The sequence below is a fragment of the Puntigrus tetrazona genome, chromosome 23 (genome assembly GCF_018831695.1).
Source record: "Puntigrus tetrazona isolate hp1 chromosome 23, ASM1883169v1, whole genome shotgun sequence".
In the NCBI taxonomy this organism is placed as follows: Eukaryota; Metazoa; Chordata; class Actinopteri; order Cypriniformes; family Cyprinidae; genus Puntigrus; species Puntigrus tetrazona.
In genome coordinates this window covers 3,936,589-3,951,486 of record NC_056721.1, presented here as the reverse complement: position 1 = coordinate 3,951,486, position 14,898 = coordinate 3,936,589, and the positions used below count along the sequence as shown (strand labels likewise).

General features: G+C 37.7%; 1 protein-coding gene across 1 annotated transcript in view; it reads right to left on the bottom strand.

The window, feature by feature from the left end:
- Nucleotides 1–12,780, bottom strand: part of nav1a (neuron navigator 1a) — a 109,254-nt gene extending 96,474 nt beyond the window's left edge. The window contains 2 exon segments of the mRNA XM_043224092.1: nucleotides 3,326–4,168; nucleotides 12,412–12,780. Coding sequence (XP_043080027.1) covers nucleotides 3,326–4,149 — 824 coding nt within the window. The 5' untranslated portion in view covers nucleotides 4,150–4,168; nucleotides 12,412–12,780.
- Between the last annotated feature and the right edge of the window lie 2,118 nt (nucleotides 12,781–14,898).

Below are 14,898 nucleotides of genomic sequence, written 5' to 3'. Positions count from 1 at the left end.
AAGAGCCCCATAACCAAAAACCCACTTGGAAACATGTACCAAACATTCATTTAGCATTCAGCCTGGAAGTTTAAACGTTTCATAATTCTTGCTTTTTTCATTAACTCTTAACAATCTAGCAATCTGGAAATAATCTATGTTCAATGCTATTTTCAGACAGCAGCTTCGTCCCTGTAATGCCTGGTTTATATTCAGCTACGCTGACATGGCAGTCGCCCTGATGCCAGTGTATCCCGTGCCCATCGGGTGTCCGCTGCACTGAGTCATTAGAGCAGATAATTCAGAGAGTGTTCGCGCTGGCAGGAAAAGCTTTTCAAGCATCTACTCTGCCCCAGAATTCCCAGCAGGCATACAGGGGGCAGGAGCGACACAGTCTCTGAGAGCAGGACAGAAACTTAAACCCGCATGACCGATTCAGAGCTGGAAAGACTACGAGTGGAAAAGGAGGCTAATCTGTCAGCGTAAATGATGGACTGTCATATTTGTCAAAACTGGATGAAATGGGGAGAAAAAGAGTTAGCGAGCCAAAAAAAAGAGGGATTGAGCTGGGCACAGACATATATGAGGACAGAGGAAAGACAAATTATGCAGAAACAGAGCTGAATTGCTAGTAAAAAGTAAAGAAACATGTAATATAATAAATGTGCAGCAGTTAAAAAAAGATTGTTTCATCCTCACAACGAAGAATAACAACCTTTTGGATGTTTCACAATTGAAAATTGTAATGTAATCCTGAGTTATCTTGAATTAGCTTGATCTATCCTTACTTGGCATTTGTAAACCCTTGACTAATTCTCTTATTTCCATGGTTAACAATATTACATGCATTAAAGGCAACTGTCTTGCATATCTGACCTCAGTGGGCAACCCTCTTGACCCCGGATCTGGCTGTGAGCAGGACTTCTTATTCCACTTTAAAAGTGAACTCTCAGAAAAAAAATATTTTACTTCAATGATAGGTTATAATTTTGTGAATTTGTCCAATGAAAGATCAAAAGGATAAACTATGCAGATTTATTTTTACAGCCACCTTTATATATTTGAGATACAACATTTCGGACCATGGGAAGTACCCTCTAAAACTAAGTCAAGGGTGTCAAAATCAGTTCCTGTGGCCCTGCAGTTTAATTCCAACCCTGCCCCAACACGCATACTATTGGTGCGTTCAAGTCATGTCTAATACATGGTATTTATGATTTGAAAGCACATGAACACCACGACAAAGTCGATGCTACAAGTGGGAAATTCAAAATCTTCTTTAAGCTTCTAGTTCCCGAGTTGCGGGTATGTCAGTGAGAAAACGTGTCGGATGCAATGAATGCAGCCAAAGATATTCAGCGTTGATAAAGTTGTTGAAATTAATAAAATAATAAATGTTTTTGTAAGGTGCAATAAAACACATACACATACAAATTGTTATATTATTGCATAATTACAACAGAATATATAATTATTCAGTCTACATCACCTTCATTAATTAATTCATAAAAATAAACACAGAAAAAACATGATGCACATTCTTCATTTAATATGGTTTCACTTTATTTTAATGGTCCCTTATGAACATTCTTTTGACAATAAGCACCTACATGTCAACTAACTTTCATTAGTGTTAGAAGAGTATTAGTAGACTGAGATTAGGGTTAGAATAAGTTGACATGTTCTTGAATACCTATAGTCAGTAGAACGTCAGTTGGGAGATCATTACAATAAAGAGTTAGCAGATAATAATCAGACAGTCTACTTATACTCTAATGAAACTTAGTTGACATGTAGGTGCAAACTTACTTATCAACAGAATGTTCATAAGGGATCGTCAAAATAAAGTGTTTAATATTTTGTAGACGCAGACTTTAGAAAAAACGTAAATTTATGCAATAACATCTTGTCAACTTGTAATTACAAAAGTCAGAGGCAGAGGAGGACTTGAACGCTGCATATGCAGTTTTCAATTTTGCCTGAAGGGCCTGATTATTGGATCAGGTGTATTTAATTAGTGTTCTGACCCTCCAGGAATTGAGTTTGACACCCCTTGCTCTAAGCAATTTGGTACCTTTATTTACCCCTATAAGGTTTATTGTAGTACCTTAAGTGTACATTTCACTACTCATAGTAGTGCGAATTTACATCTTTTGGGGTTTTTCGAGAATACTGCCCCAGTGAAAAACTGTTCTATACCTAAAAGTACCATTTCTGAACCTTTTTTTTGATTGTGCTGTTTTTGGGTGACCATTGACTTACATAGTATTTTGTTTCCTACTGTGGAAGTTAATGATGACCCAAAACAGCCTTTTTACAAAATTTCTTAAAAATATCATCCTTTGAGTTCAGCAGAACAAAGAAATTCAGGTTTGGAACTACATGAGGGTGAGTAAATGAATTTTTGGGTAAATTATTTCTTTGAAAGCACCGTTAATATATTAGCCCAGAACTGTATGCAACACCAGGGATTCTCAACTCTTGCCTTCGAGGTCCACTTAGTTTAGCTCCAGTTTGATCAAACTCACCTGCCTGTTAAGCCAGGCATACACTGTGCGATTTTCTCAGAGAAAACTGTGCAACTGTGACTCTTTTTTTCATTTCAGCTTTGTTGTGCACCATTTGTTGTTCATTGTACAGGGGGAAACGAGAAGCGATAAGTCTCTCTCGACAGGCAATCGGATTGTCGAATGAATTTCTGACATGTCAGAAATTTTTTGTCACTGCCCTAAACTCTTTGCCTTTTCCCCCTCAGTCCACCCAGTGAAAACAGAACATTAACGTTAATTGCAGCAAGAAAGAAAATGAAAATTGAGAGATCTTTAGATGAGATAATGTTATTATCAGGGGAAATGTGAATCATTGTGCATTTTGGAATCAGTTATAAAGACAAACACGTTTTAAACCATGAAGGCGAGCCACTGCGTATCTACCACGCAAACAATTTGCAATCTACATGAACGTAAAGTTCGTAAAGAGGACCTATAGGACCAGAGTTGAGAACCACAGGGCCATACCACACCGGCCCACATTCAATTAAATCTGCACAAACCAAAACACTCCAACTTGAGGTACAATTCCAAAAGTACTGACCCAACTAACCAATATCCAACAATGACATTTCCTGAAACCATCATTACTGTGAACCTTTACAAACACTGCAAATGTGTGTGGTTTTAACAGTTCTCGATCTGTGGTTAAAAGCATATTCCGTTGTTAATTTCTCCACTGATGTATCATACTGTGGCTGTTCAGCATAGTTACATAGTTGTATGGGAAACACACCCCTAGTCTAAGCTGTAAGCTAGTAACGCTACAATGCTTCAGTAAATTGTCCATAACTTACCTGTATCTGAAAGGTGCCACAGCAGCCATGTTGACCTTTGGTAACTGTTTGACTTTGAGCATCTCAACACTAGAGGTTTCCTGTTTCGGGACTGTAGTAGTCTCAGGGGGTGGCTTCTGTGGGACCTCCGGACTGAGATCATCTGGAGTGCACATCTCCTCATCTGAAAAACTACTGGAGGCACTGTTCTGCAGGGACACTCTCTCTCGACGGACTCTGAGAAGACCTGTATCTACGTTAGCAGCCGCTGGACCAGGCCTCAAGTTTTTGTTACTAAATCTGAATGAAGGGATTCCCGTCTTGCTTTGGCTGCCTCCAGAAGCAATGCTCTCCTCGTGGCATTTGAGATCTTCTGAGATCAAACTGTTATCGTTGTCCATTTGTCCCATCTGGGGGCGAAAGATTCCACTCTGGAAGTTCTTGTTGCCATTGGACCGAATGTCAAGCAAACTCTCTGTCTTGGACCCCTCTATAGTACCCCTTGACTCTTTCCGTCGAACTTGTGGACTGCTGTGGGCTGATCTAGAGTCTTGGGTCTGTGTTTGAGGACTAGTGGAAGCACGTTGACTAGGTGGACTGCCTCTTAGTAGCAGATGCTGGTTTCTGAGGGTGGTGTCCCTTAACACGTCTCTGGAGGAGACAGCTGTAGGGCTGCTGCTGCAGGACGCTCTGTTGCTAGTTGGGACATGTGTGGATGGTCTCGGAAGGCCACTGCTGGTGCTTTTGGGCTCAGGTTTTGGGGAGGGAAGTCTGGTCCTGTGCAGAGGGATGCCGGAGCCTGGCTGGGCTCGTGGAAGACTCTTCACATTCACTCCCCCACTCATGGTTGCACCAAGTCAGAAGCTGAAAAAAGAGAAATAAACACCATGAGAAGCAGTGATTGCTGCTGAATTGCATGCACACACTCATAAATTTAGTCCTCTTAATGGCCATTGGTCAATGGAAAACACTTCAACATAATTTCAAGCTCAGTGATAACTTCACCCATATAAATAATAATAATAATAATAATAATGAGAACTAAACATGTACAGTAAGATACTGGTATGTACAGCATTGGTTGTCCGATGTATTATGCATTTTCTTGATCCATACTGGAGTTACAGTGGTTTGTAAATCTATTTAAACCACTGCAGTTCAGCAATATGACCGTCTATTAAAGAAAGTTTAAATTTTAACCATTTTATGAATATGTGTCACAGCTGAACAATCTGATAGGGTGAGGTCAGGGATTAGGAGAAAAATATTTATACATTTCTGAATAAACTGTTAAAAGCATACAGGGTTTCTATACAGGTGGTTCACAAACTTCTAGTGGAAACACAGGGGATTCTCGACATTCCTGAGTAACAGAAATACCAATGCCAAATGTGAAAGGCACTGCTCAAAGTTGGTGGAAATTTTGGATGAAATCCCATCATTATGTATCTGACCTTGTGGAATATTCATTTGTAGGATTTTCCTTTTCAGACACAACAGTGAGATGAGATTTTACTAAGATTTGATCTTGTCAATTTACTAGTATGTGCACCATTATTTATCGTAGAGATCACACCCATCAGTGTGAGGAGAAAGGAGAAGGAGAAAGAGAATGAGCTCTCTATAGAAGTTCAGACAGAGTCACTATTTTATCTAGACGGTGCTCACAGATGCATTGTAAATTCCCACCTGTTGCATTTAAACACAAATGGCATGGGCTGTATAACCAAATCTGGGAAAATCTACTCAACAGCTTCTCTAAGCAAAATCCTGCCAAAGGGGATGGATTTGGCACAAGTGGTTAAGAGTCTTGTGAAAGAATACAGGAGAAAGGACAGTCGTTATTTGAAATACTTGCTTTAGGATCAAAACGAGTGATTATATCAATCTCATTTTGTTAAGCCAAGAAAACTCTTCCCAAATACTGTAAAGCTCCATCTGGTCACCAAAACAAATCTACTAGCAACAGCAATGCGGAGATTCAGTGTGGTTCAGTCAAAGACCTTTAAACCCCTGCCAGTTCAGTTAGTCTGGCAGATATGTCTGCCATTCAGTGCCCAAATGTCCTAAAGGCTTTCATCCCAACCCACAGACTGGCCAAGATGGCCAAAACCCTCACTGTTTACTAACAGTCCCATGGTAACTATTGACCCTCAAATGTACAGGCAAAACTCAATCCATCAAAATCAGGGCCCTTACGAACAACAGGCAGTAATGCTTTCTGGCAAATCAGAATCAGAGCGAGTGTTGCGACTGTGGGAGACCCCATGAGTGGTGGGATGCAAGCCGAGTCGACTGTGGCCTGATTTCAAGCCACAAACCATTGAAGAGGGGACGTAATACAATAGCCCTGCTCTAAAATCTTTACACATTTTCAGTTGTTAAATATTAGATTCAGTTTTCCCTCAGAGATCTGATAGCACCGTGGAAGAATTAAACAAGCTTCACCTACAGGGAGGCAGTAAAGATTTCTTCTCACTTAATCTATCTTTACCGGATTTTATTTATATATATATAATATTTATATATATATTAGACAAAGAAGCATTTAATGCAAATGAATATGGTTACCGTTGAAGTAAATTTCAATAATAATTAAAAAAAAACTGAAATGAAATTAATTAAATCTAAAGACAATATAAAAAGGTAATAAAAAAAAAAAAAAATCACATCTAGAAAACTAAATTTTATACAATTATAATTAAAATGTATACAATGAAGTATAGTTTAAAGTATAATATTATATAAAAATAATAAAATAACACTGTTTTACATCTCAGTAAAGTTAAAATAAATGCTATTTGTATTAGGATTAAAAAATAAAATTCAGGACCATAACATTGAAAATACCAATCAGCTTTTTATTGTAATCTAGACTTTAATGTGTCTCTCTCCCTACAGCATACAGAACTGGAGTTTAATGAAATAAGAACTAAAAATATTCACTGGAAAAGTGTGACAACTAGCCCCAGACTACGCTATTTCTACAACTAGACTAACAGGAGCAGAGTATGTCTGATAAAACATAGCACAATTTCATCAGAGACACAGCCAAATTCTGCTGTAATGTAATTAGGGTTGCTTTCACCCACAATCCTGTCACAGCAGGGTAAGATCCAGCCACATGAAGAACAATGGAAAAGATTTCACAAACTCACTGACACATAAGAATAAGTTCATTGTTCAAATACACTAATCCAATAAATAAATACTGAGATAAGCAGAAAATGAGATTTCAATTTAAATTCAGAAAGCCGAGTGGGGTCTAATGGTTAATTTCATCATATGTGTCTTAGAAAACTGTGTAAGAGGTTTAAATAAATAATACAACTCAAATATGTGTATCTAAAATGTTTAGTGCATCATTTAGTTGCTCGATTATACAGTAAAATAGAGCTTAAATGTGACAACATGAACTAATATCCTCAAATAAACGTAAACTGACTGATACAAATACAAAAAGTTAACATTAAGCCTATCGACTCAAGTCAGCAATGTGTCTAATAAATAAATCTCACCAAAATCAAATCAAAGTTGTTAAATCACCAAAACAACTGGACAGAGATAGACCAGAAACAATATCATAAATGATCGTCTTTACCTGAGCATCTACTGTGACTTTGGCCTACAGCAAACCAACCCGATGTTCCCAGTGTTTCTGGAGCTTGTGCTGGAGTAAAGAGAGGAGAACTGAAAGGAGAGGAGACAGTGTGTCTACCATGTGAGTTCTACAGTCACATGACGCTCAAAACTCAGACTAAGAAGTTTGTTTTCACCGATTAAAGCATTAACAGATTGGCCTCTGAAAGCAGCTACTGGTTTCAACAGTGTTATATAACCAAATAAAGACCGTGTCCAGAAAACTCTCCATGGTTTCACCATGATAACAGTGATAGAATCCTTATTCCAATTTCTACATCAATTTTTAAATCATATGATTTACTTATAACTAAAATGTAAGTATATAATAAGTAACCAGCAAGTGTGTTTATCAGTTGTAACGTTAAACATTTAAAATGTAACCTAATTAGTTGCATGACGTGCAGATTAACTAATCAAATAAAATCACAAATTATTCACGGAACAATTTGAGCAGAGAAATTGTACCCAAAAAGAGTCTTTGTTGTGTAATAGAGAAAAGCACAAAAAAAAATGGCAAACATTCAGGTGAATGCATTTTTTAAAATGAAATAATACTCTAAATATATAAACTAAAACTACCATTACTGGCAGCAAATCATTTAAAAAGTGTTAATGAGTGAGTCATTCACTCAAACGATTCACTCGAATTGCTGATTCATTTACAAATAAAACTTTTTGCACCAAAGTCTCACTGTATCACTGGCTCATTCGATTTGTTCAAAAAAGTGAACTGCTTCAAGTAGTGAAACTGCAGTTTGTTGTTCAGAAATGCAAAACAGTTATGCTGTGGCAATATTGTGACTTGCACAATATTAACTAGTTTACTGAACTATGGTATAATATCAAAATGCGAAATTTTATGGGGCATATAACTGGATTCTAATAAGCTACATCACGCAGCCATGCATCATGTTCATCAGTAACAGTAATAGTTACATTTTCAACTATTTCAACACTTTACCAACAAATTGATTTGTAGAATCGAAAGCGCTAGTATAAATAACTAATAATTAAAAAATGAACTCTTAAGCCAAAGCCACCTGTAATCTACAATCACATTCAAAATCATATAAATATTATTTTGTGCTTAATATCGAATCTCTATACAATCCAGTATATATTGTATACAATATATAAACACAGTTATGGCATATTTGCTCAAAACACAGCTTGATCAAAGGTGTATCATCGACTCACCTTGAGTCAACATAATAAAAAGACCCAAAAATATGATTCAAAGATTTCTGGTAAGCCACTCTATATGTGGATTCACACTTTTCAGTGGACGAGATCGCACATTTATCATTACGCTCACACAGCCAGTCTTTTTGGACAATGAGTATGAAGTGTGGACCAGTCAGCTTATTCCGGCTATGAATCGCCCACACTGACAGGAAGAGTGTGTCTGACCGACACGAAAAGTGGTCGATTACAGTCTTCACCGGAGCTGAATTACCCCTTTCAGAATCCCAGACGCAAGCAGTAGGTTATCCAGCCAGGTACTTTCTGCCCACCGTCTTCTGAAAGCTACATACACTCACCAGACACTTCATCAGGTGCGCCTGTTCAACTGCGAAAAAGAGAAAATAGCTGCTGCTTCCAGAGGTCAGAGGAGAGCTGACCGAAGGGCAACAGTAACGCAAATAACCACTGGATCACCGAGGTGTGCAGAAGAACATCTCTAAACACACAACCTTCAAGCAGATGGTCTCCTGACGGCTGATCTGAAGCTACAATTCACACAGGATCACCAAGATTAGATGAACAGAGCGCAAGGTCTGACGAGTCTCGAACATATCGAGATAGGATGAGAGCAAGGATCCATCCGGCCTTGTTCACCCACCCGTTTTGCTATTTCCATGAATCACCGGTTCCATGAAAGGCCCTGTATCAGTTCCCCTCAAAGCAGCAGCTGAACTGTTAAATACCTATTATCACAGAGAAGAGCTGCAGTTTAATTGCCAACGAGACGCATCGGTTATCCGGGCCTTCATACGCCTGCATCTTCAAACTCTTTATTAGTCAACCTCTCTGCAGCGTCGGAAAGGAAAATAAGATATTGCTACTTCGCCCAGGATGACTTTCTCACTGCGACAAGCCACGAACAGCCCAAAATAGACAAAGTGACGGGTTGGAGAACATCTCTGACTCATGACCTTGTAATAAACCTGCGTCTCTCATGTCAGTCCGGTATCTCTGAAGGAAAGGTTATCCAATCTAAGGCAGACATTACAGAAACACCGTTACGGGTCAGATCAGAGGCTAACGTGGAGTGATTGTCTGTCTCTATTCGTCTATTTTCACGTTACGTAATATTTCAGTTGAGATCGAGGAAGAATGAGGAACAATAGCCTACGAATTACCGGCAGACGGACACTGAGCCCATCCGTATCCATCCTTTTATTTGTTTTATAATAATCCCATAAATGTCAGGGGAGGTCTGGGGCCCTTCAGATGCCCTATTAATAATCATTAGGAGCCAGCAGCAGCAGATGGGACCCCGCTCTGGAGTGTATGCCGTGGAAATTTCCATTCAGAAAAAAGTCAGTCAGACACATACCTGAACACAAGATATGACACCGAGGCCATCAACCTACACATACTCAACACCTGGAATACACAGCGCATTTACTAGCAAGAAAAAAACATTGTAAAAGCTTTTATTTATTACGGTTTTTATTGTATACATAATAGTAGCTATGTTATATTTTAGTTATGTATAGCAGTAGCTAATTTAATACTTTTTATTTTATTTTATAAAGGATGGTAGCTAATGTATGTTTTACTTTACTTCTATTTCATATATGTTTTATTATTACGTATTTTTAGGTACAACATTTAAACTTAAACAAAACACATATTAGCTGTCATCATGGACAAAAAAAAAAATTTAAAAATTATATATATATATATATATTTTTTTTTTTTTTTTTTTTATTGTCCATGATGACAGCTAATATGTGTTTTGTTTAAGTTTTCTTTTATGTATGGGTACTGTAACTAATGCTGCATTTTTATGTATGACGTAAGCTAATATGCATGTTTTTATTTTCGTTTGCGGTAGCTAGTGTTATATTTTTGTTTTACATTATATATGATTATTTTAGTTTTTCTATATATGTCGTTAGCTAATAATGTGCTTTTTATTTTCTATGTATGTATGGTAATGTGTATAATCCATGTGAGTAAAACATTGACGGTCAAACACAGTCTTAACATACTAAGTTTATTCAACCGAGCTCAGAAACCGAGGCCTGGTTTATTATCAAGCGAAGATGCTGGATGTTTCACATGGTGTTTATCTGGAGCTGAGCCGGCCATCACACCTGATGTCGACCTCCTTATCACCAGTCAACACATGCACTGATTGGACTGTTGACATGGAGCCTGTCAAGCAAACAACATTCAAGGCTGCCCGGTCTGCTCAAGCTAACAGCAGACCCTCATTTACTCTCAGTGAGCAGAAGAGAAAGTGCATCTGCAATCTGCTCCAATCTTCCATTAAAAAAAGAAGAGACGGACAGCTTTTTAGCCCTTTCTGAATCTGTGTAAAGGCTGCCACCTGCTGCTTGCCATAAGAAGCAGCGAAGAAAAAAAACGTTCCCGAAGAGACCACATGAGTGTGACCCTCAAACAGTGAGTCTTCAGCGCTTGTCTCCGAGCGCCGCGAGTCCGCAAACCCTGTTATCAAACCTAATTTGCATTTCAAGTGGGTCCTTGTTCCCTCTGGATGGCATAAAAACAACACCCAATTAATATCATGGCCTTGTTGCGAATGAAAGTATGCTAGTTATTCAGCTATTTCTTTAATATAATCAAAAATTCAGAAAGCAAATATTATTGGGATGCACAGTGATCAGATTCGATGTAAAATACGATTTAACTGATGCATTATGGTAATATTAATGCTTTGCTTTTGTTTTATTTGATCTATTATAGAAGCTAATGTATGTTTTGTGTACGATGGTAGCTAATATTTTTATTTTATGCATTATGGTAGATATTTTTTTTTTACTTTATGTATGGCATTTCTAAGCTATAAGCTACATATCTGTTGTATATTATATATTAAGCTGTTAAATAATTAATTTAATTTGATGCACGATGTTAGGTTATGCGTACGTTTTATTGTTTTGTATATACGACGGAAGCCAAAATGTAAATGTTTTTAAAAAATGCTTTACTGCATTTTTGTTTTATTGGATGTATTATGAAAGACAATTTACGTGCTTTTTGCATGATAGTAGCTACATGTTAATATGAACTTTTATGGTATCTAAGTAGGATGTTTTACTTTTGTTGTTTTTGATATAATATGTATGCTTTGTTTATTACAGTAGCTACCATTATTTTATTTAATCATCAGCTAATATGCATTTTACTTCATGCGTTTGTCTTAATTTTCCTATTAAATTGGTCTCAGATTTAAAAATCACTCAAACGTTAATTTCAAAACGAACAGATTAAAACATGCTAAAACGAATTAGCTGCTCATTAGTCATCTTTTATTGTGGTTGTAAATGCTCTAAATGTTCCTCCTATTTCCTTAAAACCACATATTGAGCGGCTGGTGAAAGTATGAGTAACCGTGAGTAACGCAGCAGACAATGAGCGGGTTAATCACAAACCAGCGTGTTTTCACTTGTTGAGTGACAGCGTGACTCACGAAGGCAAACACAATGGTCACCCGGTCAGAGGTCCTTCACCCTTAAACTCAATTGACTTCAGTTCAGCACATCTGAAGAGACACAGAGTGAGCTCTGACCGCCCTCCTCTGATCAACGTTGTCTTTGTGTGTGGCGTGTCTTTTTCCCGCGTGTCCTCATCAGCTGGTCTGAACCTCGTCGGACACGTCAGAGCATCACCGGTTCACCTCACGCCACCATGTCCAGCGCTTAATACAAACCGCATGTGCGACAGAGCGCACCAACTTGTAATAGATGGATATAAATACTTGTTAATGGTTTGAAGTAGCACTGTTGGTCTCTCTATCCTATTCCATTAAAAAGTGCATTTTAAAGAATAGACTTAAGTGGATTATATTTCTAGTTTCTTTACATTTTTTAGCATTTATATTATTAACTATATGCTAATCATTTTGTTCAATTGACAAAGTTGTTATTGGAATAAACAGCTACTGGTCTGACTCTACCACCATGACATAAAAATCATAATATAATACAATTAGCCAAATACAGCCGTTTGAACAGGTAGCTTGTCATCCTCAAAAAAGCTGAACAAAAACACCGAAGGCGAAAGAAAACGCAACTCGCAGATCGCATTAACATGTTTAAATACGCTTTTTTGTTTGGTTGCTGTGACCATCAAACGGTCCAAGAATACATTCATAAACCAAACCCTCAAAGTGCAACACATCTCAACTCTACCTTGAGAAACTGTCCTCAGCGTCCCACATTCACTAACTGAAAAGACTGTCAATGATATGCGAGTGTAAGGTCTCTTACCTCACAGCTTCACCGTACAGCGCCTTCCTTCGCAATGCCGTTGAGAAGCGCGGGCTACGGATCCCAAGAAACAATAGGATGTGTTTTTTCCTGGATTACACTTGCATCCTTTGGCGTGCTCTCCCAATGAAACACAAAGTCCACTCGGAGGAAACAGGAAGTTTTCTCGCAGGGCAGCGGAGCCCTCGGCCAATCGGCGGCCCCCGGTTCTGTTAACGCGAGGAAGTCTTACTCATTCACAAAAGTTATTGAAAGCTGACCTAACTCCTCGGATATGACACGCGATGAGCGTCCAAAAAAAAAACCCCAACAGCACCCGGTCAAACCAATCTAACCCGAAGGAGAGCGTAAGCATGGAGTAAACCCACTCTGTCACGCACGCCGGGCCCCTAACAAGTGTCACACTGACTCACCCACAGCCCTGACTCAGAATCCAAACACAGCCGCCTGATGAAAAACTACATCCACTTCTGGCACAAAGCGCTTCCTGTTTGGGATCCAAGCATCTCTGCTGCTTCTCTGCTACAGAGGCTCAGCCTGAGGGCTGTATCTTGCCATCTCTCTCTCTCTCTCTCTCTTTCTCGATCACGTCACACCCCTCCTGCCGCAGTCCGCCTGCAGTCCGGATCCTCCCCCTCTCCTTATCGCTCTCTCTTTCGCTTTCTCTCTCCTCTATCTGCCAGTAAATGGCCCCGTTGGCCGGGTTCCTGCTCGATGTGAAATATTAGCTCTCTCTCCTACAGCAGTAGCTACCTGGGCCATTAAGAGGATGAAGCTGACGGACACGAGGAACAAATTCGGGATGCGGGTGAAAGACTCTGATAAAGACTCCTGATGCTGCACATGCGAACGTGTGTGTGTGTGTGTGTGTGTGTGTGTGTGTGTGGGAGGCTATAAAAGCAGTGGGAGAATGATGAGGTTGTAAATAACCTAGGACTTATTCCATCTGTGGGTTTTGAGGTTAAACACCACTGTTTGGATTTGATATCGCTTTTATGTTATAAATAGAGCTGTTAACACTCTTTGGCATTAAACGATTTTGGGAAACTGACCCTAATTATATTTAAGATGTTCGAATCAAACGAAATGTACAAAAGTGATTTCGTATCCATAGAAAGCATTAAAAGTGTCTACTTATACAGTTAAAATAATTTTTAATTGACATGTTTTATGTAAAATTCAAACAACATGCTTTATCTGACTTTTACATAATACAATATATCAAAAATAATAAGGGAGCATCTTAAATTTTATTTTTTTAAATTAGTCAAAAATTCAGAACCTAAGATTACTTTTGACTTGAGTTTAAGAGAGGTACACTACACATAAAATGTACTGTTATTATTATTATTATTATTATTATTATTATTACTTATTAGCATCTGAGGTGAAAGTATAGTAATTAGTCTTTTAATATGTCACATAACTTAATTTTATTGTAAATATGCCTGACACCATTGTTACACTGAATAATGAATAAAAAATATGATGTTATTTTTTTGCTCAGAAAAACAAAATTGCAATTAAATGAAAACCTTCAAAGATTTTGGGTGGAAGCAATATCAATTTAAAGCAGTATTATGCTTTTTTTATGAAATTCATTGTACTGTTGATTAACAACAAGCCAGTTTTTCATCTGAAGAAGAAGAACATTCTTACAAACAACTTCCAGCTAAGAAAAACTCCCTAAAACATTCATACAGTCCCTCACAGACTCATTTTCGGCTGCATAAATCTGAATAAAATTGATAAAATGCAAACTTGTTACTTTTATTTATGAATGTAACATTTTATTTAAAAAGTCATATTCATATCAAGAATGAGAATTATATAGATAACTAGCTGTATCTGCTTCCATACCAGTCCAAGGTAAAATAATATAATAATAATATAATAAATAATATGTTTTGCTTGTTTTATGTCACCTGCCGCTTTAAATGCTTCAGTTTTTCTAGTGAGATGGATTTTGATTGGTTGACGGTATGTTTATCGATCAGTATGTTTATATATTCTCTGTACCATTAACCTTATATACTTTCTCCATTTTGCTAAGTAACGTTTACATGTCTAGCCTTTTTAAAAGCAAAAACTGCAAATATAATAAACAATATAATGCGAATAAAGATTTTTCTGGTCAACTAGCAGTCATTCATTTTTTTTAAGCATTTGTCAACTAATCATACATTTATTAGGAAACTATTTCATTCATAATGAAATAATTCATAAGCGCTCACGCTCAGAATGTAGGATACAGTGTAGAAAGATAATTCTGCAATTCTTTAGCAGCTTGGAGGACAAAAAGCACTTGATAAACGTTGCTAAACGTTTTGGGTAGGCTATAATTTCATATAAATTCATTTTGTTTGTCATCTAGCCTACACTTCACGACCTGACATTTGTACATGTGTAATTGTTAGCGTAGCACAGAGAACATATTAAGCTCTTGATCTCGGTATCAAAATCCTCCTACGAGCTGCAGGATTTAAT